Source organism: Acipenser ruthenus, chromosome 2 (assembly GCF_902713425.1).
Source record: "Acipenser ruthenus chromosome 2, fAciRut3.2 maternal haplotype, whole genome shotgun sequence".
NCBI lineage: Eukaryota > Metazoa > Chordata > Actinopteri > Acipenseriformes > Acipenseridae > Acipenser > Acipenser ruthenus.
In genome coordinates this window covers 43699174-43725088 of record NC_081190.1, presented here as the reverse complement: position 1 = coordinate 43725088, position 25915 = coordinate 43699174, and the positions used below count along the sequence as shown (strand labels likewise).

General features: G+C 37.8%; 1 protein-coding gene across 1 annotated transcript in view; it reads left to right on the top strand.

Annotated features, from left to right (window-relative positions):
- LOC117409381 (proprotein convertase subtilisin/kexin type 5-like) overlaps positions 1-25915 on the top strand; it is a 182371-nt gene that overhangs the window by 142520 nt on the left and 13936 nt on the right. The window contains exons 23-32 of the mRNA XM_058996278.1: positions 6388-6588; positions 7596-7664; positions 15299-15341; positions 16583-16725; positions 16900-17100; positions 17949-18026; positions 18471-18672; positions 22340-22557; positions 24279-24521; positions 25303-25536. Coding sequence (XP_058852261.1) covers positions 6388-6588; positions 7596-7664; positions 15299-15341; positions 16583-16725; positions 16900-17100; positions 17949-18026; positions 18471-18672; positions 22340-22557; positions 24279-24521; positions 25303-25536 — 1632 coding nt within the window. The remainder of the gene's footprint in view (positions 1-6387; positions 6589-7595; positions 7665-15298; positions 15342-16582; positions 16726-16899; positions 17101-17948; positions 18027-18470; positions 18673-22339; positions 22558-24278; positions 24522-25302; positions 25537-25915) is intronic.

Below are 25915 nucleotides of genomic sequence, written 5' to 3'. Positions count from 1 at the left end.
CTATGTTCTCTTGCTGTTATAATATTTGAAAAACTGGAATTGGTTTTAGCCCCTTTAGCAATGCTCATTTCTATCTCTCTTGGCCTTTCTAACTTCCTTTTTGACTTGTGTTTGCAGTTCTAAGTACTCTTTCTGTGTATATTGTTCTTGGTCCCTTTTAAACGGTCTGTAAAGTGCCTTTTTCCTCTGAATAATTTATTTAATTGATCTATTAAACCATTTTGGAAATTTTGTTTTAGATTTATTTCTAATGTCTTGTATAACAGATGATTTTGCTCGGTGCCTGAATTTGGCGGTCTATAGCATGCCCCTATTATTATGCCCTTTGAATTTTTGTCCATTATTCTGACCCATATTGATTCTGCATTGTTTTTTTCTTCCAGATCTAACACCTGGGCTTCAAGACTATTTTAGATGTATAGCGCTACCCCTCCGCCTCTAATATTATATTCGTCTCCATCACTCTCGGATAACCAAGTTTCTGTAACACCTATCACGTTGTAGTTACTTGTTAGTGCAGTAGCTTCAAGTTCTAACATTTTGTTTCTGAGACTTCTAGCATTTAGATAAATACATTTAATGGCTGTCTTACCTGAGTTGTTGCCCTTGTTTTGATGTAGTCTCCCTTCCTTTCTAGTTTAAATGCTTCTGAACCTCCTCGAGGATCCTTTCTCCAAGTAGATTGGGTTCCCTTTTTAATTAAGTGCAGTCCTACCCGCCTATATAGATAGTCCTTGTTGTAGAACGTGGTCCAATGTTCAAGGAAGTTGAAGCCTTCCTGTGTGCACCACGTTTTCAGCCATGCATTTAGATTAATTATTTCCAGCTGTCTGTATGCTCCTTTGCAAGGTCCTGGCAGTATCCCAGAAAATACCACAGTTTTGGTCTTGTGAATTTCCTTCCTAGCTCTCTGAATTTGTTTTGCAGGGATTTTGGCCTGTCTCTTCCAATGTTGTTTGTACCGATGTGGACAACTACTACCAGGTTGTCTCCTGTTCGTTCTAGGAGCCTGTCCACGTTCTCAATGATGTGTGTGACAAAGGCTCCTGGAAGGCAGCACACTGTTGTAGTAAGGGGGTCCAAACTGCGAACTGAACTTGCTGTGTTTCTCAATATGGAGTCCCCAACAATCATGACCTCCATTCTTTTTCCTGTCTGGCCACCACTGTTAATAGGGTCCTAGATGTTGTTCCTTTCAGTCTCTTGATGTTGGTTTTGATCATCTAAATTTTGAAGTAGCTAACATTTTTTGGATGTTTTGATTTCTGGTGGTTGTGTTTGACGAAGTTTCTTTTTTTCCCTGCTTCTGCCTACCTGAACCCAGCTGTTTTGACCCTCTTCTATCTCTCTGGTGGCTTTCAGTTTGTTAGGGGTGCAGACTTCCAAGAATTGTGGGTGTGCCAGCTCCCCAAGCTCCTGTTGCTGTCTCATTTCCTGCAGCTCCATTTCTAGCATACTTACTGGTTTAACCCGACATTACAATTTTCCCTTTCTGGTCCGATGTCGGACCCTGTCTGACATCATCAAAAAGACGCAAAACACAGGTCTCTAGTCGTTTTTTTTCCGGAAAAGCAGAGAAAACCATTCAATGGCCGAGTGAGACCGATAGGAGCCGAGAGAAGCCTTAAAAAAAAAAAAAAAAAAAAAAAGGGGCGGATCTGAGCAATACACATAGCCCCGGCAGCACAGAGATAACATGGCCATAAACAAACAAGATAGTTGCTTCTGCATCCAGCACTCAAAGAATATCACGGACATTTGCAGAGCTTTTTGAGATATTATAGTAATAAAATAATGACTTGGATCGCATTATTGAGGAGTTTGGTGATAAAACGAGATGATCAGGAGATGATTTATCAGTATGCACGACTATGAAGAGGTATGTGAAAAATACAGTGAACAAGGGGTGGGGCGGGGCTGGAGATGCAGTACTGAGTGTCCTGGATATGCAGTGCCTTTTAAACCTGTTTTACTGTGAAAAAAAATACTTTTAAACAGTGCGTCTAAAATAAATTGCGCGTGTGAAAATAAATTGGACCTGACGCGCCTGAGACGCGCTGAATAAATGGACCGCTAAGGGTTAAGCAAGTCCTGGATCATGCAGCACTTTACACACACTTGGTATAGCTCTGCTGGGTTTTCTCGGATTTCCCACATCATGCAGATGTCACAGACTACTGGCTTGAAGGCCATGTTATTATTATTATTAGGTTTCCAAGCCAGAATGACTGGGAAGCCTATTGTTTCTGTTAGGATTTTTATTGTTTTTTTTCTTCTGCTCTTTTTTCAAAACATCTCTAAAATTTTGTTGCACGGAAACTTGGCAGGGTGGTAGGCACCTAAGGGAAGTTGTGTCATAGGTCACATGGTGTGGTGGCCATATTGGATTTTTTGAGAATTTTGGACAATTTTAAAAAATCTTCTTCTCCAAACCGGTTTACAGCAGAGATCTGAAACTTGGAGCACATACTCCTCTTATGGTCTAGATTTAAGGTTGTTCAAGAGAAGTCGCTCGGTCGCATCGTTTGGCAGCCATATTGGATTTGTCGAAAATATTCAAACAAATTCTTCTCTGAAACAATTATGCCGACTGATTAAAAACTTTGCATATATGGCATTGGCAAGGTTGTCTATTAAGTTTGTTAAAAGCAAGTCGCTACATAAAAAACATGGCCGCTATGATCCAATCAAATTTCAGCTATGGTCAATTTGCACATATTTGCACATATTGCATTATTCATTTAAGGTACAATGTTGTAGACTTGTGAATCTTCATAGAGTGGTGGTAGAGGCATTTGGGAAGTTGTGTCAGAGTGAAAACAAAGTCATAGGTCACATGGTTTGGCAGCCATATTGGATTTTTCGTGAATATTGGCCAATTTAACAAAATCTTCTCCAAAACCTCTTATGGTACAGATGTGAAACTTGGGGAACATACTACCCTTATGGCCTATATTTACAAGTCGATTGGTCACGTGGTTTGGCAGCCATATTGGATTTGTAAAAAAAATATTCAAATGTCTTTTTCTCTGAAACCGTTATGCCGATTTAAGCGAAACTTTGCATACATAACCTTGGCAAGGTTGTCTATCAACTCGCTACATAAAAAAAACATGGCCGTCGTGAGCAAATTAAATTTCAGCTATGGGCACATATTTTCACATGTTAACTTGCTAAAGCTCAAATGCAAAACTTGTTTAGAACTCCTTTTAGAGTTTAGACAGTGTCATAGTTACTATAGAATACACAAATGAACCCATATATGCTCTATTCAAAAATTAACTTGACCATGGCCTTTGACCTGTCCTTAAGGTCAAATGCAAAACTACCTTATAACTCCTTACAGAGTGTAGATAGGGTAATGGCTACTATGGAACACATATAGGAACAAGAATGCCTTGGAAGCCGTCAAGTTGCTTGCAACTTCTAGTTATTTTTTTTATTGTAGTATATTTAAGTTGAGTTTCTGTAGCTGTCAATCTGCTTTCAAACTGCTTCTAACTGCTCTGCACTTTTAAAACAATGCACTTCTCCCACGCTGTAGCTGGAAGAACTGCCTCGCTTTGTTGTGTTCTGTTGTGCTGGTAGCTCCACCCCTTCCCCCTGTCTCAGAACGGCGCTGAATTTGAATCAGCTGCTCAGAGTTTCAGTTTGTGATCAGAAAAAGACACACAGCTGTTAGAATCTGTATTAATTTCCCAATTAATGTGTTATTAATACTACATTAATGTATAATGTAATACTAATGTATTAGTTTCGCTCAAGACAGACGGCTACAGTTGGGACTGATTTAAAACAAAATAATATCTATAAAATACATTAAAAAAGCAGAACTCTTGATCTCTGCATCATCATCCTGTATTTGTTCACAGACGCATATTCTCAATAAGTTTTAGAAGAAACAACACAGATTACATTCTTGACAGTAAGTTAATATATATACTGTATATAAGACACGTTTTTAATTTCATGGAATATTTGATTTCATTAAAATATTATCGATTTGTTATCGTGGGGTCCCAGTCGATAAATAATTTGATTATATATATATATATATATATATATATATATATATATATATATATATATATATATATATATATGCAAACAGTTTTTATTGAAGTTACAGTAACACTGGGCCCTAATGCTCTTCTGTAAGCATGAGAGTCTTTAAGACCAAATATTTTCCTTAAAACAAAACAAAAAAGTTGGAAAATCTGTCTTTAATTAGTTAAACCTTTCTTGTGAAGATCAAAAAGTACTGTAAAGCTGCATATGCATGCACACGTTTTGCCATTCCCTCCTTCCCTCCTTATCCTGTATATGAGAGAAAAACAGATGCAGATTTTACTACTTCCTGTATTTGATTGCTGTTTTGAAAACACTATTCGAATAAGGACCCATAATTAAAACATACAAAATCTCAATCAGGATGTGGTTTGTCTGCGAGTAAGGAATATGATTAGCCCCCCAGTGATATAATATAATAGTGAAGGTCTGCCTACTTTTTTGATATGGTACATGTATGTCTTTCCATTATTTGTTGGTGTAACAAGAGATACAGCGATGTATAGTTGTTGCAAAGTCTTTTATTTTGCACATCAAGTATCGGCAAACATCAACCAGGAATGAATCCATACAAATAAAACAATAATATAAACAATGCTGCAGCACTATATTGCACAATACTGATTTTTCTTTTACTCCATGTGGCAGTCACATGTTATAAAGTTTTAATCAAAATACACTAATACAAGTGCAGCTGTTTTAGATGTGTCTACACAGTACAAATGTATATCATGCATAGATTCATCTTAATGCATGTATTCATCAAAAACAATGACCCTCACGTTAAATATTATTAATTAAACATAAAATGCATACGGAGCAAATGAATAAACAATGCAGATATCAAGCCCGGACTCCTTGAAGACCGGTCGTTTGCATTTTTGCATGTTTTATTTGCACAATTACCAAGATGTCAACCTCTATTCAAAAACACAGTAATACCCCATCTCCTTATTGATAATATAGTAAATACTGCCAATTGCCAAGGACTGGTATTTACAGATTTTTGTATAATGTTAACAAGACAAAATTAGCCAGTAGGATCATGTGTTGCTAGCTCTATATAACATTACAAGTGGTTTTTGCAATGCCAGAAGGTTGGGTAATATTTAGTCTATGGAAGCATTACAAAGAATAATATCAAAATAAAACAACACTGTTGTGTTTTTAATGGAACGCCATTGTAAACCATTCGAGTCCAGATTCTTCTGTCATAAGGAATTATGTGAGCCACTGAACGTGTAAATCTGGCCAGCTTTATAACCCAGCTGCTTTGACTACAGAGCTCCAAGGCCAGCTGGCAGCACAAAGTGTTCATGGATAAGTCTGTGAAATAAGCGAGAATAAATGAAAGTCTGCATACCAGCATTTATCTTTACACCAAATACATAGCAGAAACTGAATTGCATTTAAAGGTGACAGGCAAATAACCCAATCTTATTTCATGCGGAGTGCAAATGGGGTATACCAGCTGAGCTATTAGTAGCCATCATTTCAGTAGGTTATTCAACTCCACATTCCTAGCATTAGTTCTGCATGTAGCTGGGGAACATGAGCTGCTTGGTGATTTTCTTTTCTCCTCAAAACTGCATGATACATCGTTTTGCGCTGGGACCCAAATATGAAAGGAAACAAAATTACCAAGAATAGCATTACCTATTTTACAATTTGAAGCAGAATTACATTTAAACAGGCATATGATTTACTATTAAGCGAACAAATAATTAATTTATTTTATTTCCGATTAAGTTGTTTTGTTGATTTTTTTTTCTTTTTTAACATTGATCAATCATAAGTTAAACCTATAAGTAGGTTATAAGTAGGTATGGAATGTACCCTAAATCGATGTTTACCTCATATGAATTTAACAGAAAAAATGTTAGTTCATACATATTATATTTGAATAACTGACACTTATTATATAGTGTAACAGGGTCAGGTCAATTGGAGCACTGTTGCTGTAAGTGCCTGCATCCCTGGTCCCTGAGCTACAGATTTTTGGGAAGTACATTATATCCTAATTATTCGGCAGCCCATGGGAACTAAGCTCTTTAAATGCCATAACAGGGCAGTTATGTCTTCCTAACAACTAGTAACAAAATAGATTAAGCATTATTGTTACAGATGGTGATCCTCAGCATCTGTAATCTGGTTATACATTCTGTTCATTTACACTAATGGACAATACAGATACATAATCTTTCTACTGCCATTTATTGTAAGTTCTTGGAAATTAAAAAAAATAAATATTGGAAAGCCTCCTTGAAACATATCTCCTATAGAGAATAACCATTGCCCTTTTTTCTTTGTGTGGTTCAGATAAATTTGGAAACAACCGCTACCTGTTCCAAGGAGAGTGCGAGGAAGCCTGCCCTCAGGGCTACTATCCCTCTGCAGAGCAGATCTGCCAGCAGTGCCCTGATAACTGTGAGGCATGCGAGAGGGCTAATGAATGCTTAAAGTGTTCATCAGGCTACTATCCATCTGATGGAGAATGCATAAAGCTGAATTGTGAAGAAGGTGGGTTCTCTGATACGTTTCTGTAAAATGTTTGTGCGCAACCAAAGCACAGTTTAGAAAGATAGTGTACAGCCAAATCTTATCAGGTGCAACAGGCCTGCTCAAGCAAATGTATTCTTAGCAGTATTTTTTTACGGCCCCAGCTTAGCCAAAGGGAGGTTGGTTTGTGGCTGCATGGGATGGGATATATCATCTGAATCCTGTCCCCTGAAGTCAGCCACCAAGCTCCAGTCTGTGGGCACCACATGAGGTAACAGAGTCCTCCACTGCCCCAATACAGAACAAAGCAAAGCAAAACCAAAATGAAATTACATGTAAATTTAAATAAACAAACAAACCAAAATAAAAAATATTAAAGTTTAAACAAAGCAAAATGGCATTTTTCATGATTTACTGATGCACTTACTGCCTCAGGTGGCAGAATAGTTTTAATTTAAAGCCTATTTTAGGGCATACATTCTAAAGTGATAGAGTGCTAGGTATCTTATGAATGTTGCTTGCAAATCAAATTATCAACAATCATATGCGTAAACCGTACTTATATTTATGCCTGGAATGATTCCTTACATTTATTCACAGATGTAAATTTCAAAACTTGAATCTTTTATGTCAACATAGTTTAAACAAAACAGTTGTGTTAATTTTGCATATACATTCAACCCGTGTATAAAGCGCAAACCTACATCCATATTTGAGTTTTAACTCTATTCACACTGTCTAATTAATGCACAATCGACATGCACTGAAAGTCGCTGACATTGACATTGACATTTGTCCTTAATTAAGCCATGGCAAGCCCCTCTGAAATCCTGGAAAGTTATGTACCATTTTTAGTATTTTAAAGCAAGTAATTTATGAGGTAACTCCCCTAAATGATGTATTTGAAGCTTTGTAACATCTGGATTTTGTTTTTTGTTGTGCCAATTTATGGGCAAATACTTTATGAATACAGAATTAAGTACAGTAAATAGGAAAATGTAAGCAGTGCCTTCTTTCTGTCTGTGCAGGTGAAGTTGAAGACCCAGAATATGAAGAATGCATGGAATGTGAGAAGGGATGCAAAAAGTGCATGCTATGTAAGTCTCATATAATCCTTTCTAAAGAATTTTGATCTGACAACTTATAAAATCCTGGAAGGACGACAATGAGCTGTATTCTGAAAGCTTATTTATCCAAATCGTCATTACCACATTTTCTTCAGCAAGAAGAAACACACCCAATAGAGTTACGGAACTAGATATAAACAACAATACTTTTAACTTGTTAGTAGTCATAAGTTGTTTATTTTTGTTTCATAATTATAATGGTGTTTTTTCCTTTCAGACAAAAGTTGTGCTAATGACGATTAGATGTAAGTAAATAGGCACGAGAATAAACCCTCTCAAAGTATATCATCTGAAAAAAAGGGGTTCAACAAATGAAACCTGTAGACCTTGACTATTTGGCACGAGGGGCAAAAATACCACAACAGATGAAAACAAATTTTAAAATCTTCTGCATTTCTACTGTACAGCTTAGCAGTAAACCCTGGAAACAGCTGTCTGCAGGCTTTTTTTTCAGTATCACTTTCATTTAAATTCTATACACTGAAAATAATGAAATTAGATTATCCCAACAAAACAAGTACCGGCACCTCTATCTGGCACAAGTTCAAGTATGAGCTCAAGCAGGGAAGATAAGAATGGCTATAATTATAATGATAAAGATAGTGCTGTGTCTGTCAGTCATCAAAGTATAGTTGTATGAGGTCCTTGAATCTGTAAGTTATTGATAACATTTTTTCACTGCCTCCCTTTTGTACAAAGCCTGTTATCAAAAGTATTGTGTTTAAGTATTGTGTTACTGTGGCAGTGTGCACCGCCCATGTGTGTGTTATGTGTTGCGTGTGGTGTGTTAATGTTGGTGTATAGGTATTGGTGTATGGGATATAAATAGGTCTGTGTATTATTATTATTATTATTATTATTATTATTATTATTATTATTATTATTATTATTTATTTCTTAGCAGACACCCTTATCCAGGGCGACTTACAATTGTTACAAGATATCACATTATTTTTACATACAATTACATTATTTTTTTACATACAATTACCCATTTATACAGTTGGGTTTTTACTGGAGCAATCTAGGTAAAGCACCTTGCTCAAGGGTACAACAGCAGTGTCCCCCACCTGGGATTGAACCCATGACCCTCCAGTAAAGAGTCCAGAGCCCTAATCACTACTCCACACTGCTGCCCGCAATGTGTAGCACGAGTGAGCACGAGTATAGCACGAGTGATTTAAAATATATAGTTGTATTTAGGCACGGGGATTGCATAATCACTTCACATGCAGATAAAGTATGTGATCACAGGATTGCACAAATTAGTTCACATGCTGGGATTCAAGTGAATAATTAATTGGTAATTGAATCCCGGCACAACAGTATATATAGATGCATGTTTTACTCACTCAGGGTTGTGTGTTCGATGAGTGGAGAACGGGTGTGGAGAGAAGGAGAAATTAAAAGTAAGAAATAATAAGCAATTGCTACGTCATGCTGGGGGACCAGCACGGTACTTGTTTGCTTAGTGTTTGTCCACTGTCTGTTTTGTTTGTCTATTTATTTTGGCCTCAAGTGCCGTGTGCTGTTTTTGTTTAAATCTTTTTATTTGTTTCATTCAATTAATTTCACCTGCCAGTACTGTCTGTCTGTGTTCCTTTCTTGCCTGATGTCACCCCTACAGCCAGCCTGTTCACAATGATGTAATGAGTTGACAGATGATGCACCAGGTGGTGCGGTGATGGTATTGGTAGAGAGCATTGCTATAAGAACAATAATACATCCTTCGTTGGAGGCATCCAATAATATCAACAGTGACACCTGCTCTGTAGGCTGAGCTGAAGTATATTCTCAGTGTTAAGGAGGGAGCCAGGACAACCATTGTAATTCATACCTGGAAACATGACTGTCTCATTTTTATGTGGCCACCAGGGAGATTTCGTTCAGTCACGGCAGACCCGCTGTGGCCCCACTCTTTTCAGTTGTGTTGGTAACAGTAACTGTTTTGCGTTCTCAGTCATTGCATTGCTGTTGTCATGGTTTGGGCTTGTATTGTGATTTTATGTAACCTTCTATTGACCTGTTTATTTGAAGTTAATTTCCCTTTACAACAGATAAGGGTAACTGATTTCACTTCTACACACCTCGGAAATTAAAATGGTGTTACAAACAAATGTTTTATATATTTTCTAAGCATTACTATAACATGAACAACATTTATAAACACATTAGTTCAGTGGTTAATAAACAAAAGACCTGTGTCACTCAAAATAAAGCTTGGCCATGCTTCCTACACACCGGCTCTGCTCCACCTTAAACACTCCTCGAGCAACACATATGAAGCTCCTGAGGTTTTCCTAGTAACCTTTAAAAGTAATAGACAATGAAATACTTAATAAACCACTTTTGATGTGTGTTTCCAAAAGGACCTGCTTCATTTGCAGGTTTAATACCACAGCATCTCGATAAATCCTCTACCTAGCACTTATATTTTGCTGCCTACCTGAATTTCATCTATAAGCACAGCTCCAGGGGAACAAATAGAATAATTATTTATCTGTCATCAGCAATGAAGGTTCTGTAAGCTCAGTACTGATGCTGATACAAATGTGAAGCACTCAAAATTCTTATGAGAAAAACACCACTGCCAGCAAGGTCATCTGTTTGGCAGTCATTTATCTGCAGTTTATGAGAATAGCTTTCTTGCCAACTAGCACATAATGAGCTACATTTAAATAGTTGCAATAAAGCTTGCAAAAGACCTGATGTGTCACCCTTCTTTACAGTGATCGCTATTTAAACTGCACTGTTCTATTCTGTTTCTTGTTGCTGTCCAATCAAATGCAAGTAGGGAAATATTCAGGGTCATTTTATAACAAACAAACCATAAAATATAAAGTTGTCCTTTAAACTACATTACAATGCCTTGGGTACCAGTTGACGTTACACCCTTCATCTTCCCTTCACCAGTCAGACGGAAATGATGGTTGTACCATGACAGCAAAACTAGGGAACTGAAACACACATTCTTTTGGTTTTGATTACATTTTCTTTGCTGGTTACCTAGCTGATGTGCAGACTGACAGCATAGACATATCAGCTAGATCTAGGCATCAATTCATTGACTGAATATAGTCCCAACAATGCTATATAGACCAAGCCCACAATTCATTACATTTTCTGGAAGTCTTTATCCCCCCTCCTCCCTACTCCCTCCTTTGCAACTATATCTCCCTTCTGGGGGGTCAGGAAGGCAAGATCCGGGGCCAAACAGTCTAATCATCCCACACTACATCTGTCAAGGCTGTGTCTCGATCTTTGACTTCTTAAAGTAATTGCAGCTAACAAAATAGTTCCTTAGAATGTCTCAACTGTGCACATTTGAAAGAAACACCTGCTAGCAAACATGTATTTTCATTTCAAAACATGATATCTGGCACTACGCTAAGTTAAAATACTGAATTGCCTTCAACCTAAATTAGTACCAGATATCATGTAAAATTATACCATGTGTGCTATAACTTGTGTGCTAATGTTTCTTTTAAAACTGCACATTTAAGATATACGTAGCTAATGGAATTGCAAAATGGTTGAGATTTATGGAGTTAGTTACAGTTACTTTAAACCAGCATGAACAACTCTTCAGCCAGCTTCACTGCAATCATGGCCAGGTAGAAACCAGCAGCTCTGGCCAGCCCATGTCTAGCAGGTAGACATCTTTTAAACAGTCTGTTTATTTAGGCACTGGTCTGCAAACACTTCCAGTACATGTATCTAACATATACTTTCTAACCACAATAGTGATGATAATAATGATGATAACGCAGCATTCATTCCTGAAAGAAAGTTTCTGCATATGAACATAAGAATGTAAAAAACGTAAGGAATGAAAGGAGGCCGTTCACCCATTGACAATGTTAGGACTTTCATTATAAATCACAATATTTTTGTAAGGGGATGGAGCCTGGAAGGCAGTGGAGGCACCATACATTTAAGGTCCCAGTTAAAGTATACTGAAAATACCTCATCCATAATCAATCAAAGATTCGAAGGTAAAACTTCAAGTAGACAAACATTTAGTGAAGGCACTTAATGAAACATTTGTCTTTTTTACTTATATGGATCATTTTTAATAAATACATTTTAATAGCTACTGTACTGTACACCACAAAAAATAACAGGAATGTACAGCTAGCAGGTGGGCAGCATGCTATTCTCTATTGAACAAGCCACTGGACATCCTTCAACAAGTTTTACACATTTCACTTTTTCCACCCACTGATTTGCTGACATTTTTTTCTTTTTAAAGGGGAACTGTACTCAAAATAACAAGGCTCTCTAAATGCTCTGTATACATAAATGAGTCTCGCTGCGTCAATTTTGTTAAAAAGTCAAGCGTTTGGCTAGTATTTCAGTTTTTTTGTCATCTTTCTGGGTCAACTGGAAATGCAGGCAGTCGCCATATTGGAATTCTTCTGGCGTCGCTGTTACGTCATATCGTTGACAGCCACCCACACCAGTGAACGCCGGCACGGTGAATTATGTCGGAATGGAATGCGTTCGGGTGCAAAAATAACAAAAGGAAAAACAGTAACAAAAAGTATTTTTGTGTGCCTATGCCTTTAAACCAACAAAGGGCGGCTATAACAAAACAATGGCTACATAATATAGGAACAGGACATACGGTCAATAGAATACTATGTGTGACTATAGAGCGAGTCAACGACAGGACGTCACACAAAGAGCGATGGAAGAGAGCTCCAATACAGTCAATGTTAATTTGTTTTAATGGTTTTTATACGATATACTGCTCAAGGAAAGGCTGAAAATGTGTCAGAAGCTTTAGTTAACATGTTTTCTATTGAAATGGTTATATATTCATTTGCATTACAGTTTCTCTTTTAAATAGATGATAAAATTAAAATGTACTTGTGTTATGCAATTTCTTGAAGACCTTAGACACTTTAATAAAATGCTTGTTAATTATGACACATTATAATTTGAGGCACAACATATTTATATTTGTTCCAATTCAAAATGCAGGCACATAAAACTAACATTGTTAATGGAATGCCTTGAATGCAGCGTGAGAGCACCCCCTGGTGGTAGATTAGCTTTCATTAAACTCATAAGGGCTCTCTGACTGAAAACACAGAAGACAAAAAGTAGATATTAAATAGCAAATGTAAATCATGCTGCCCAAGAGTTGTACAATATACAGTATTCTATACAACGGCGTTTCCTAAACACACTGAACATCTCATAGGCAATGTATAATTATCTAATAGGTAATGGCAAACCAATATCTTTTCAGATGTACTGTAGTGATCTGGCATCGCAAAAGTCCCTTGGAAATGGGTTTCACAACCTAAATGCATAGTAACTAAAAGCCTGTTCTTTTTCTGTTCTCAGCGGTAGGTTCAGAAAGTATACCACAATATACCATTGTAAGTGTTGTAGAAATCGGCTGAAAGATCTAATAAAACTGAAGTCATAGTTAGACCTGGGGTGATACAGTGTGTCAGTGGCTTACAGCAAGTGCAGTTTCAGCTATTTTATATGATCTGAAGCCAGGAATATCCAAAAAAGTTGAATAATCGCTGTTTTGGAATGACATACTGGGAACATAAGTGATTTTGAATTCTTATATTGTGATATGTGTGCATATTTTGGGTGAGGACATATAGAAAATGCAGGCTGCTTTTGCATCAGTCTCAGTGAAATGATTGTCTTCTAAAGCAAGTTTTCTTTTGCCATTGTAAACCCATGTTTTGTTGTTTTTAGTTAATATTTTTTTAGATGTAATATAATTTTGTTTTTTTGGTAATATGCAGCATTATTTGTAAAATTACGGTGCCCTATCTTGACGACATACAGCTATGGCCAAAAGTTTTGCATCACCTGAGAATTTTAGGTTTGAGATATCTTTTTTATTTTAAATGATATGAACATAATTGAGATCTTTTATTTAACATGATGTAATCAAACAAAATACAATATATCGCAAAAGTCTACCGGAAGCCACAATAGAAGTACTTTGTATCAGTGTATTCCATTGTGTTTTAAGACTTCCTTAATTCTCTCGGACATGGACAATGAGGCGCTGAAGTGTTGTTATCCTTTAGATTCCTCGATGCAGCCTTTACACTTGATTCCAGTTTGTTTCAGTTGCATGGTTGACTTTTCCTGATTTAATGTCCTATCAGACCCCAAACATTCTCAATAGGATTGAGAGCAGATGAATTTCCATGCTAACATTGCAGTGGCGTGATCCTGTCATCTTCTAACCATGTCTTTACTTGTTTGGCTTGATGGCAAGGGGCTCCGTCATCTTGGAAGTAGAAATCACTGCTGGGAAGAAAACAGTTCTGAGCCATAGAGAGGAGGTGGTCTTTGAGTGTTTTCAGGTACCAGGTCTTGTTCATAGCTGTCCCCTTGGGTAAAACGTGTAGGGATCCTGTGCCTTTGGCAGAAAAGCATCCCTAGATATGATGCTTCGTCATTGGGACTGTATCTTTCTCCTTTGCACCTTCAAATTCTTAATCCCCCTCGGTTTTCAAAACAACTGAAGGGGGACTCATCAGAAAAAATTACTTAGGTCCAGTCTGATCCAGTCTTTGTATGTGCGACAAAAGTTCTGCCGATCTCTGATGTTATTCTTGCTCAGAAGAGACTTCTTAGCAGGCCTCCCTGACACCAGACCATTGTCCAATGGATGCCTTCTCACGGTGCGCGCAGACTCCTTCAATCCAACGTCTTTCCATTGCCGCAGTAAGTGGACACTACCGGCCGTCCTATCTCTCAATCTTGAACAGCATAGGTGGCGATCCTGGCATCCAGTGCTGACTTTTGGGCGTCCAGACCTGGGGGCAACTTTACAGCTTCCAGTCTTTTTATATTTCTGGATGATCCTAGATACAGTGCTTTGGCTGACATAACCTCTGTTGGCTATCTGACATCTGCTAAAACCTTCCTTATGAAGTGCAATGGTGGCTGAGCGTGTTTCCCAGGAGGTATGGCTGTTCCCCATGGCTTGCTCTGAAGTCACAAAATCTATGTTAAAATCATGCTTATATAGCTCAAATCTACTCATTACCACTTCTAATTGAGTAGGACGTATCAAGATGTGTGACGTCTTTTTTGGAATCGTGTGTTTTCATATTAGATTTTGAAATGGACAGATTTGTTCCATTTTTGTCAGTTCTTCATTTTTCAGTATATGGAAAACTACAAAGCAGCATGTCATTTAAAATGTTAACGTAAAATTATTTAGCAGGTTTCATTCGATTTTCTGAAGCAAAATGAGATAATTCTAATGTGATGCAAAACTTCTGGCCATAGCTGTACTATAAATATCACCCAATTATTTTCCAAATATTTCCCAATATATTTGTAATACTGCTTTTTGTGTATTATTATTATTATTATTATTATTATTATTATTATTATTATTATTATTATTATTTATTTATTTATTTCTTAGCAGACATCCTTATCCAGGGCAACTTACAGTCATAAACAAAAATATATTTCAAGAATCACAGCACAAGTATTAATACAATTATGAGCAATTATAGCTAAACAATTATAGCTAAACCCATCAAATAAATTGTTTCTGGTGATTAGCTTATAAAATGAGTATGTATTTTTCTTCCTTATAGCTGACCCAAGATCCTGTTTTTCCTGTAAAGATGGGTTTTACATGTAAGTTGATTTTGTTTGCTAATTATTTTCACCCTTTACAATAGATAAACAGGGTTGTGCTGCCTAAGTAGCATAATACATGGGATTCCATTTACTTTAATCTTTTCTCAGTTTGCTAAGTCATGCATGTGAAATTGCCCTAGTAGTAAATTTAAGCCACCGCATCAGCTAAAACCACTCCATTGGCATGGTGTACACAGGGCACTTACCAAGCCTACCAACAAAGTGCAGTGCTGTTAGATGAGTTTGCTTGATGCCCACATGCCAGTCTAATGTCATTCATTCTAATGATACATCTGAGGCCGGGCAACTCCCAGTGGAAAGATTGGTGCTTGTTTGCTATGTTAATGTAAACTATTACTTTAACACCCTTTTTGGGAAATGAGGAGAATCCAGGATATTGTTATGTTTCAGAGCACAGGCTTTGTACACAAAATCATACGCACTATTGTGTTAATGAGTTATTTACAACACACCAATCTGAATTAAAGCTGTATCTGAAACCTGATATTATTCTGTAGTATTGCACTGTAGTTAGTGATACCGCGACCCTTGCTGGTAAGGTGACATAATGGCTTACCAGACAATGAAGAACTCATTTCCAGGGATTAAAAAAAAAAAAAAAAGTTTCATGATTTTATTAAAATGTAAAAAACAAAAAGGGCAGAAAAACTTCAAACCAAATTGAAAAACAGCCAAATTGGATGCAATGCAGGGTCCTATTGACAAAACTTTACCTTATGAGTTTGAAGTTTTTTTCGAGGTATGTTTTTAAAAATAAAATACTGTTTGAAATTCATGACTAGAATAGCAAATGAAAATATAGACTTTTTAAATAGGGTCGATAGATTAGAATCAGATTAATCTTGGCTCAGATTAAAACTGATTAAGAATAGTTTAATGCATGCAAAAAGGCCAATTGGATATAATACAATTATGAAGCCATAAGGAGTGGAAAATAGATTTAGCTTAGCTCAGAATCTCCAGAAACAATAAGGATTGTCCTCACCCAGAGCATCCAGCAGCCCAAATGTACGTGTGTCAAGTGAAGTGAGCTGACCCAACAATCCTCATGAACAGGAAACTGCCACATGGTGGTATAGAGGGGAGGAAGTGAGTGAATGACTTCTTGCAGTTAACACTGAGTAGAACACATGGTAATAGCAAGGGTTGTGATTGTCTGGATGTCTTTTGGAACCCCAACAAGCAAATATGTACTTACAAGAGTTACTGTCCTTTAGGTTTAAAACACGATGCTTTGAAGGGTGTCCTGAAAAGACGTATAATGATGACAAAGCCATGGAGTGCAGAGAATGCCATAAGAATTGTGTCAGCTGTGATGAAAATCAGTGCTACTGGTGTGAGGAAGGCTGGTTTTTCTCAGGTAAGCAGGACTTTTACTTTTGTTCATTACCTGATGTGTTCTTGAACATTAACTGGTATAAAAATATTTAGCAATTTGGAAAACTGGTAAATCTTAATCTTATTATTCTCCTCATTTAATAGACCTGGATGAATAATTTTTATTTTATTGTCTGGACTTTTTTTTTTTTTTAAGAAAATGAATGTGTTGAAACATGCAACAGCGGTTTCTATGGTGATGAAGAAAGTCAAGAGTGTCAGCCTTGTCATCAGACCTGTAAAACCTGTGCAGGGCCTAACTTTGATGACTGTGAGTCTTGCCCTGGAGATCAAGAGCTTGTAAAGGGAAAGTGTGGAGACCTGATCAAATCTTGCCCGATTGGAAGCTTCTGGTCTGGTATGTATTTTTATTTTATTTTATAAGTCTTTCATGATGGGAAAGAAGTCACTTGCATGGAAGGTAAGAGTCATAAGCAGAGCGTCAGGCTGAGGAATATACTTTCAGAGGAACAGAGAAGGTGGAGTTGGGGGGGGGGGGGGGGCTGCATTAGTGTTTTCAAACAATGGGAATTTATCACCATAGAAAAAATCTGTGGATTGTACAGCCACAAATATATGAAGGGTAGTAAGAACAATTACTGTATATTAAGACAGTGAATTGGCACATGCGTTACTTAAAGTGCTACTTGGCTCTAAAGAGATCTGTATTTACAGTGGGAAAGCATTCTTTTGAGTCAGCATTTGTATCACATACTAATACATTACATTATACATTACACAGTTTGTCCCAAGTTTATTTAATTAACAGTTTCATAACATTAGTAAGAGGCTCTTGTCAATAATAAGTCTAGATAGTTTGCCACCCCAGTTTACAATTTAAAATAACATCTGAGCCAGGGGTTTGCACGTGTACATTTTTTTGATTAAACTGAGAGACCCATCCTGCTCAGAACAAATCAGCAATCTATGTAGAGTAGTCAATCCAAATGTTCTTGACTGGGGTCCCTCAGTGAGGGCTGCATGGCATTTGGGCTCATATGAGTTAGCGAGGAAAATAAACTATAGGGTTACTTCACCTCACCACACTACAACTACCCCTACTGACCAGGTACTCAACTAATCCAGACAGGCACTTCCCATGTTGGGTTTGCTGTGATTTAGTTGTTTGTACTTGAGGTCCTGAGTGGATAAGAAGTGTGAGTATACTAATGTTGTTATATTTTAATTTCTTAACAATTTTTTCAGCTTATCGGAAATGTGAGAAGTGCGACCGCTTCTGCAAGACATGTACTGCAGAACAAATATGTACTTCGTGTAAAACAGGTAAATATCAAACTATTTGACTAAATACTGGCAGGTGAGTTGAATTGCAACTCCCACTGCAGTGTCAGAATGACAAGAACATACTAACTTTAGAAATATTAGCACAGACTCCAGTCTCAACTGTGAGACTTTTCACTGGCCCTTCCACTTATAATATCCATCCTGTGTAGGAGGATCAGTGTTGATATCAACAATGGACCTTAATGTTTCATTAAGGCACATTGGGCCTTATTTATCAAAGGTGTACTACATATGGGATTTTAAATTAGATTGAGATGTTTGTTGATTTGTTATAGTTTTATTTTACTTTCTCAAAAATGTTATATTATAGCATAACAACTTTAACTCATTGAGTGTAACTGGGGGAAAAACTACTGAATCCTAAAAAGCGGAATGTGTTAAACACAGCTATTTTAATTCATCTTTCTCTCTGCCGTCCTGTAGGAAGATATCTAACAGCACATCAATCCTGTGTTACCACGTGCCCTGAGAAAACCTTTGCTAACCTAGAGAATGGAAAGTGTGAGGGCTGTGCGGAGGGGTGTGCAGAATGTTCCAAGGAGAAGAACAACTGTCAGAAGTGTCTCGACATCCCAAAACACCCACTGTACTTGCATGAGGGAAAATGTTTAAGCAAATGCCCAAGGTTAGACTCATTCAGCAATATTACAAACACATGTTGTTTTATTTAACAGTGAGAGGCTTTACCTATCATTTATATTGCTATCTATTTACAAAGATTTAATTCCTGACACATATAAAGAAAATTTATATTCATTAAACTGTTCTAACACTGTTATTCTAGAGGCCTTTCACAGTCTAGAACAGAATATCAAACTGTATTTTATCCCAAAAAGTTAAAGGCCCAGATATTCGAAAGGTTTGCGCACTGCGCAGAGGGTTATGCGTGTCGCAAATGGCCGTTATGCGCGAATGCGCAAAATGTGCCATATCCGAAACTTCTTTTTGCGTGCCACAATCCATGCACAAATATAATGTATGCATAGCGCAATTTGGGGGGAGTGGCCGACAATTTGCGAGATCCTGCCATGTTCGAAATTATGCGCCAAGCACAAAACCAGTTTTGCGAGGCACAAAATAACGCTTTTAAAAAGCAATCCTTAACTCCGCACACATCACTCCAGCACTCGCTCACCCAATCACTGAAGTGAAATGCAGGTGCTTTCAGAGGTACTACAACAATGGAAAACACCCAGCGATCATACAAGGTTCCGTCAACATCTATATAAGGATTATATTCAAAAGATCGATTGTGATAGCAGCATCACTAGTGTTAATGCATGTTTAAAAAATAAACAGGGAAGCTGCAATCATGATTGTTCCTTTCGGCCCAAAAGAAAACTAATCACTTTCCCAAGCACGCTTTCTTGGTGCTGAAGGAATAACTCCCAAAACAGAATCAAGTACAGCACAGTATCATAGTACATACCGTAGGTATGTAACATAGACTGAGCTGGCAGACACTAAACAGATACCTGTATCCACAACTGTGACAGGCTTGCAATACGTAGAATGTTTCCATTACATTACATTGTCGTGTAGTATTCCAATTCTGCGCATTCACGAGTAGCTCTTGTGCATTTCTGGAATGCGCAGGTGGTTTTGCGAGGCACAAACACATTTGCAAATTGAGCACAAAACTGCTATTTTCCAACTCTGCGCAACTGTTTTGTACCGTGTTGGAAAATATCAAAGAAAAAAAGCACACATTTTTGCGAGGCACATATTTTGCGAGGGGATTGCGCATCACTGCGAATATCTGGGCCAAAGTCTATTTGTCCATGTAAGATATCCAGTCGTTGACAAAAGTATTGGCACCCTACACTTAACATAATAATTCAAAGTAACAGATTAAGGACAAGCATTTAGTAAACTCAGGGGTGTGGAATTATAAAAAACAAAACAAAAAAAACCATATTGTTCAAGGGACAAAATGCTAGAAAAATCTACTTGCCCCCTCCTGTGGCACAAAACACACACAAAGTAGAATATAACACAATCAACCAATTAGTGATTAACAGTTTTTGTTTCATGAAATTTAAAGATAAAATGTGGCAGTTGCACATTATCACTGGCACTAGGTTTACACTTAGGGTTATCCAGGCTTTTTTTTTTCCTGAACCCAAAGTTGAAAAGACTCTGAGGCACAGTTAAAACTAATTATTTCCTAATGATTTACTTGAAACATGATCTGTTATTATCCAGCACATTTTTACCTCGCGCAGAAAATAAAAATCATGCAGCTGTCCTAGTTTCAGGAATAACGGCAAATTATGACGACATATCACTAAACCACGCAGCCTTATAAAGACACATGGGAATACGAACCATTCGCATTGCTGGCAGTCTAGTTTTTCTAGTGCACAGTATACAGTGCTCTGCTGGAGAGAAGGACATCTAGTGTCAACTGAAGCCCCCTTAAGTTGTATTTCTATATCTATGGGAGCAACAGTTTGGCGTAGAAATATATTGTCAGATAAAATGCCTGAATACCATGCCCAATAAAACAGAATGCAACATATTTTTCTTCAATAAGCTTCTGAATGTCATAGACACACTTTTTTTTCTGTATATTGATGTCAGTAAATGGGACCTGTTTTTCTACAAAAGGTTAAACACTAGGATAGCTTTACCACACATCTGCTTAAAAAAAATCTTGGATTTTTGGTGCTCAGATGATTCTCCTACCTGCTGTACCCGGAATTTCTTTGGACATCCACTTCATTCAAGCATTTATTGTGAATTTGTTCTGTGGTACTTCTTGATTATTGCTCTGATCGTTGATAACGTTCTGTAGCCATTTCCTTCGTTGTAATGTGAATCAAATTCCTTTGTCTTGACCATCATCTGCTGTCTTGCCAAAACGTTCTTCTTCAACAGATGTTGGAAATAATAAGCTCTTTTTTTCTGGCAATTGGCGTTATAATGCAGCTTAGTTACTGGGTACTGGTTTTCAATCAATTCATATATATTTTTAATTCTGTAACAGGGTGAAGTGTCATCACTGAATAATACTGAATCAGACACAGAGCAGTGTGTGTTAATTAATTACAGCACAGACCCGATGCTAGGGTACCAACAGTGGTAATCCCAGTGCTGGATTTAATAAAGAAAACAAAAGAAAATAAAGCTACAAATAAAAGATAGCCACACAAGGTGAGCGCTAGTCCCACTAAAAGAGACGTCCCGCTCCAGGAACCTACTACACTACAAAACCTCTCTATACTGTTTGGGATCAACATCCCCTAAACTGACCTAATGAAGTCTAATCATCCTCCGGTCGACTCCGGCCTCTTCCTGGTGGCCTCGGCTGGGCCGTGCCTTCACGAGCACAGTCTTGTAGTATAACAGTTTCGTGCAGTAGTTCCTGCGGAGTGGACGCTCTCAGGCCTGGAACACGTGGTGGTATTGTGGCAGTGCAGGTGCTCTGGGTGTTTGTGCTGGCTTGGTAGCTTCATCTCCCGAATCCGTTGTCTGCGAATTGAAATGACAAAAACAACCACACAGCACTTGTCTGTGTAGCATGGCGGTGCAATCACCACTAGCTGTAGCGCAGATGCCTTTTCAGCTCATGCAGCCTTCCCTGGGCACAACCCCCAACCAATCCGAACCTCCCGATCAGCTCAGCGTCAGACGAGCCCACTGCTCAATTGGTCGCTTAGCAACGCGTCTCCTGTTGTGCGTCCCAGCTGCTTCCATAAAGGCACTCATGCACTCACGAACCTGCGACAAGGCACTCCGTCACAGTTCTGTTACATTTTTTACAAACTTTTAATGTAAAGGTGCCAATCATTTTGTCATGAACACAAATTTTAAATTGCTTAAGTAACAGAAACATTCTGGTCTTTGTCATATTATTTAGTTGCTAATATTCACTAAATGTTAGTATTTAACATGTTTTCTTGAATAATCTTATATTAAGTGTAGAGTGACAATACTATTGTCTGTGGCTGTAATACATTTTAATGTTAATAAATATAAGGTTTGTATGCAGGCATATCAGTTTAGATTCTGGTCCTGAATTAAGCAGGTAGGTAGGTGCTTGGATAGTATTGGGATGAGAGGCGTCCGAGGAACAGCGGGTGCTGGTGGCTCATTAGGCATCCATTTCTCGTAAGAGGCAAAACTCAGCATTGTTTTAGGTGGTTATGCACTGTTACAGATTCACTATTTTAGAGAATTCAGACACCATTCTGACCTGGCTTTATCTCTCCAGCTGTTTTATGATACACTGACCTCTAATCATCCATTAACCTATTAATATTGTAAATGAACTCCTCTGCTTTCACCAGTGGATATTTTGAAGATGTAGAAACCTGCACAAAGTGTAGCCCAGAATGCAAAGCATGCAAGGACGATTCCACAAGCTGCCAGGCTTGTCATCAGCATTATGTGCTTTACCAAAACCGCTGCATGACAACCTGCCCTGACGAGCATTTTTCAGAGGAAGGGCTCTGCAAGCGCTGCACACCAGGCTGCAAGAAGTGTGACGAGCATGGCATCTGCAGTGGTAAGCTTTCCCCTCTCAGACTCTAAATATACTTATGGTTTAGGTTAATAATAATAAATCATATCCTGATGTAACTTTCACTATTATCTGCTGTATTATTGAATTGTGGTTTGTCACACTTGAGAATTATTGTATTTCTTGTTCTTATTGTATGACTTATATTGTAACACTTGAATGTATTTGTATTTGCTTGCGATTGTTAGTCGCCCTGGATAAGGGCGTCTGCTAAGAAATAAATAATAAAATCAAATATATGAATTATGCTGTATATTGATACATCACAATCTCTATAAACTGTTCTGATTATTGCTGGTTTTAAAAAAAATAGGTGACCACCAAATATAAAGGCAGCTTAATGAGGCTATTGTGTATCATATATTGTCAGAAAAACAATATTTTATTTTATTATGAATGGAATGCCACACTGAAGTGTAAACTGCCCACACACACTATGGTACTGGGGTTTTAACATATGCCCATTTGTTATTCTTCTGTGGGTCTTTGTCTGGTCTAGTACTCGCAGTTATGCTCCTGTGCTGGTCATGGCAAGCAATAAGTAAATGAATGAACAAATAAATCAATGAATGAATGCCTGTAACATTTCATGCAGTGACCAGCAATGGATGTTTTTTCATATGAAGCCCCTCTACTGTACTGTACATTAGAGAGTCATCAGTCAAGGGAAGGAGAACTCTGCAAACGCAGAGCATCAGTGCAGAAGATACTCTTTGTATTGTTTCTGAGAGGCAGAATCGAAAAGCAGAATTGCAGTGCTAGCACTAATTATGTGTACTACCACCATAATGTTGTGCAGCTGAACTTTCTCATTTGTTCAAGTTTTGTGCTTCAAAATTACTACTCCAACTTGAAAAAAACACCCTATTTTGGCCACATAACATTGCGATGGAAAAGGGACACTTACAGTATTTATGATATTGCTTTTTTTAAGAGCAAGTTGCTTCAAATGTAATTGTATTTATTTTGCCACCCATCCCCTGCCTTTTATGTTGTATGCATTTATGTTGAGTGTTGCTGGGTACTGTTATTTCCATTTTTTTTATATATGCATCTGTCTGCCTTTCAATTTGACTTTTCCCACCTACTCACCACTGTACATAGTATGCAGTGAAGGTTGGGCCAGTTAAAAACTCACGTGATTTGAATGGAACGAGGAAGTCTGTTCAGTCAAGACAAACTCAAAGCAAATTCAAAGCCAGACAGATATAAATATTATTATAATTAATAAAAAATATGAACAAGGTGAGCTACTTGTTCTTTTCTGGAATAATTTTGGCAAATAAATATATATCCCAAGAGGTCTGAGATAATCAGTGTCTCTCAAAACGCAGAATCCCATTGAACAACTCTGTAAAGGACAGCATTGGCAAATAAGCAGCGTGACATTAAACAAAAAGGCACTAACAGAATGTGTAACATTAAGAAGCAAATTGACTTATTTAATGCACAGGTGTGTGAAACTCAAGGGTGGAATTAAAAGAGCAGCTTTGTGTGACATGAGAAAGGTGACCATGTAACACAGTCATGAGACAGAAGAGTACCATTAGCAGGGCATCTATGTGCCATCAGAACCGATGTAATGTTGGGGATAATTGGCAGGGGGTGGGGTGGTTGGGTAGTCCAAATACATGGTTTTGTTTGAGAAGATAATGGCTTTTTGTGTAGTGTGTGTAGTTTACAATTTTAAACTTGTTTTCCTTCAGAGTGCAACAATCACTTCTTCCTCCATCTTGAAGTCTGTGTTGATAAGTGCCCTGTAGATTTTTATGAAGACTCTCAGTCGCAAACTTGCAGCCGCTGCCACTCTGACTGTGCAGAATGTGACGGCCCCGATCCTGATGATTGTGTCAGTTGTGCTGATTCCAGTTCAGTGCTGTACGGAGGACAGTGCTTCCAGGAATGCCCTGACGGCACCTACCATGACATGGACACTGGCGATTGTCAGGGTATGGGAAAAGCATGCTCAATACTAATGCACATCTACACTCGTGTATAACCAAGCAAACGTTAAAGCATCATAAAGCACATACATACAAATATATTGAGGTTAGATGTGAGGTTAATGTTGCAGCGCTCATGTATATTTGGCAGTTTTTAATAAAGTCTATTGTAACGATCTCTGTATCAAAATGGCCACTAGGAGTGCACTAAGGCTGTGAATTGGTAATTTTTTCCTCCATGAAAAAGTGAGTTTGTTAGATATTTTCAACGGCAAATCTTTGAAAAAACAACATGTGGGCATGAAAGTAATAGTGCACCCTAGCGGTGAGTTTTTATGGTCATCATTACAGAAAGAGCTTAGGCTTTTTCAAAGCATGATAAATTATGCTGGTAAATTATGCTGGAAAATTTATTAAATGTACCAAACAGTCACACATGATGATTAAAACGTTATATACTGGGATGATAAACAGATACAACAATGTATAGTGTTACCCCAATTATTATTATTTGTTTATTTAGCAGACGCCTATATCCAAGGCGACTTACAGAGACTAGGGTATGTGAATTATGAATCAGCTGCAGCGTCACTTACAATTATGTCTCACCCGAAAGACAGAGCACAAGGAGGTTAAGTGACTTGCTCAGGGTCACACAATGAGTCAGTGGCTGAGGTGGGATTTGAACCAGGGACCTCCTGGTTACATGCCCTTTTCTTTAACAACTGGACCACAATTGAATCATTTGTTTGCTATTTTAACTAATTTCTTTGTGCATTTCTTGCAGATTGCGATAGAACGTGTCAGACCTGTAAGGGTTCCTCTTCATCTGACTGCATTACATGCATCGAAGGCATGGTGAAGAATAAGCAGGGGCATTGCGTCACTCACTGGGACTGTCCCCTGAGCTCCTACCAGGACAAGAGGGGAGCCTGCAGGCATTGTCACAAGTCCTGTCACCTCTGCACTGGACCTACACAGCACGAGTGTCTCAGCTGTACAGAGAGCCATTATCTACTGAGTGAGTCCTCATATATGATTGGAACTAGTTTTTAAAGGCTATAGATTTCTATAAAGGTTTACTGTTGTATACCATGGTAAAAGTATAAGAAAGTGCAGTGAAGCACAGTAAAAGCATGATAAATACATGGTAAAACACAAGTACAGTATCAGTATCCATAATAATAATAAAGCATTATTATAAAGCTTGATAAATAAAAGACATGGAAGGGTGAGTTAGCCATTTTTTTTACAAGGCAGATCATTGTTACCAGGGGGTAGTACAGTGGTGTTTGTAAAATTGAACTTTTACTGCATGCTATTCATCACATGAACACATAGATACACTCACTCCCACCTCAAAATCAGCCTGCATAGCTTAAGTCTTTACAAACACACTT